Source organism: Nansenia antarctica (assembly GCF_963989245.1).
Source record: "Nansenia antarctica genome assembly, chromosome: 18".
In the NCBI taxonomy this organism is placed as follows: Eukaryota; Metazoa; Chordata; class Actinopteri; order Argentiniformes; family Microstomatidae; genus Nansenia; species Nansenia antarctica.
In genome coordinates this window covers 4910625-4913124 of record NC_137691.1, presented here as the reverse complement: position 1 = coordinate 4913124, position 2500 = coordinate 4910625, and the positions used below count along the sequence as shown (strand labels likewise).

The 2500-nt window shown below is 50.0% G+C and overlaps 1 protein-coding gene across 1 annotated transcript in view; it reads left to right on the top strand.

Moving 5' to 3' along the window:
* The window catches only part of slc4a8 (solute carrier family 4 member 8), a gene marked incomplete at both ends in the record, with an annotated part of 80288 nt that overhangs the window by 64846 nt on the left and 12942 nt on the right, over window positions 1–2500 (top strand). The window contains 3 exon segments of the mRNA XM_080548527.1: window positions 279–392; window positions 1195–1356; window positions 2306–2500. The exon segment at window positions 2306–2500 is cut by the window's right edge and continues 57 nt beyond it. Of these exon segments, the coding sequence (XP_080404653.1) occupies window positions 279–392; window positions 1195–1356; window positions 2306–2500 (471 nt within the window).

The following is a 2500-nucleotide window of genomic DNA, read 5'->3' as shown; positions in this document are numbered from 1 at the left end:
AAAGCTAAACTTTACTTTAGATTAGATTAGATTCATCTTTATCGTCATTGACAGAGTACAAGTACTTAGACAACGAAACGCATGTTGCCATCTAACCAGACAGCAAATAGTGGCATAGTGCAAAAGACATGATTGAGTAGACAGTGCATGGTGTGACAGTATACGGTTATTACAATAGAGTATGAAGTAAATTAATATAAAAGTCTTACGTAAGGTTTTGCCAGGCGTCTGTGTGTTATTTAAACATAGTCTGCTGATTGGTTCCTGGCTGCGGACAGGTGCGGTCGGTGATCAGTGACTTTGCCGTCTTCCTGACCATCGTGACCATGGTCCTGCTCGACTACGCCATCGGGGTGCCCTCCCAGAAGCTGCAGGTGCCCAGCAAGTTCAAGGTAATAATAATAATAACAACAACAACAACAACAACAATAATAATAATTATGATAATAATGATAATAACAACAATAATAATAATAATAATAATAATCATATCTTGGTTCTATGTAGCGCCTTTCACAAACCCAAGGATGCTTTCACAGAAAGAAAGTCAGTCAGACAGAACAGAAACAACACAGAGACAGCAACACAACCAAACCAGCGGCCAAAGGCCTTGGTGAACTGATGGGTTTTGAGGGCAGGGGGGTAGTAGATGTCTCAGGAGGGACAGTACAGGGGGGGTAGTAGATGTCTCAGGAGAAACAGTACAGGAGGGTAGTAGATGTCTCAGGAGGGACAGTACAGGGGGGTAGTAGATGTCTCAGGAGAAACAGTACAGGGGGGTAGTAGATGTCTCAGGAGAAACAGTACAGGGGGGTAGTAGATGTCTCAAGAGGGACAGTACAGGAGGGTAGTAGATGTCTCAGGAGAAACAGTACAGGGGGGGTAGTAGATGTCTCAGGAGAAACAGTACAGGGGAGTAGTAGATGTCTCAGGAGAGACAGTACAGGAGGGTAGTAGATGTCTCAAGAGGGACAGTACAGGGGGGTAGTAGATGTCTCAGGAGATACAGTACAGGGGGGTAGTAGATGTCTCAGGAGGGAAAGTTAAGGTGTGGCCTGAAGAAATGGAGGTCTTCAGTCTCAGACGGACGATGGAAGACGGGGAGTGATTCTGCAGTTCGGTCGTGTTACGGTTCAGGTGTGGTCAGGTGGACTCATTCTCTCCCTGGTCGTGGTTGTGGTTGTGTTCCTTCAGCCAACAAGAGACGACCGCGGCTGGTTGATCAACCCCATCGGCCCTAACCCGTGGTGGACGCTCCCGGCGGCCTGCGTCCCCGCCCTCCTCTGCACCATCCTCATCTTCATGGACCAGCAGATCACCGCCGTCATCATCAACCGCAAGGAGCACAAACTTCTGGTGAGAGGACACACACACTGCGTATTTACATACGTACTGTACCTATCTGGTGAGAGGACACACACACTGCGTATTTACATACGTACTGTACCTATCTGGTGAGAAGCGGGCTGGGGGGCCGGAGGGAGAGCTAACGTCTAATGATCGCAAGGTTGGCAGATCGGCAGTTCGAGCCCCGGCTGGCCACATGTCGAAGTGTCCTTGGGCAAGACACTGAACCCCAAATTGCTCCCAGTGAGCGGGCCGGCGCCTAGCATGGTAGCATGCCGCCATTGGTGTGTGAATGTGTGTGTGGATGGGTGAATGAGAGGCCGTTGTAAAGCGCTGTGTGCTTTATAAGTGCCGTCCATTTACATTTGCCATTTACCCACACTTGCACTTTTTGTACTGGTTTCCATTTCTGAACCGAATTTCCATTTCTCTGTATTAGCGATACTGCGACACCTGTTGTGCTTGCTTGTGTATGTGTGTGTGTGTGTGTGTGTGTGTGTGTGTGTGTACAGTGTGTGTACAGTGTGTGTGTGTGTACAGTGTGTGTGTACAGTGTGTGTGTACAGTGTGTGTGTGTGTGTACAATGTGTGTGTGTGTGTGTGTACAGTGTGTGTGTATGTGTGTACAGTGTGTGTGTGTGTGTGTGTGTGTATGTGTGTACAGTGTGTGTGTGTGTGTACAGTGTGTGTGTGTGTGTGTACACAGTGTGTGTGTGTGTGTGTACACAGTGCGTGTGTGTGTGTACAGTTGTGTGTGTGTACAGTGTGTGTGTGTGTGTACACAGTGCGTGTGTGTACAGTTTGTGTGTGTGTACAGTGTGTGTGTGTGTGTACAGTCTGTGTGTGTGTGTGTGTGTGTATGTGCCCCCTCTGGCGCTGCTGTGCCACTGAGATTGATCACACAGCTTTCCAACACATTCCCATGTGTGTTTCCTCTCCCACCCCACCCCCCCTCCAGAAAGGCTGTGGGTACCACCTGGACCTGCTGATGGTGGGCGTGATGCTGGCGGTGTGCTCCATCATGGGCCTGCCCTGGTTCGTGGCGGCCACGGTCCTCTCCATCTCCCACGTCAACAGCCTGAAGCTGGAGTCAGAGAGCTCCGCCCCCGGGGAGCAGCCGCGCTTCCTGGGCATCAGAGAGCAGCGCTTCACC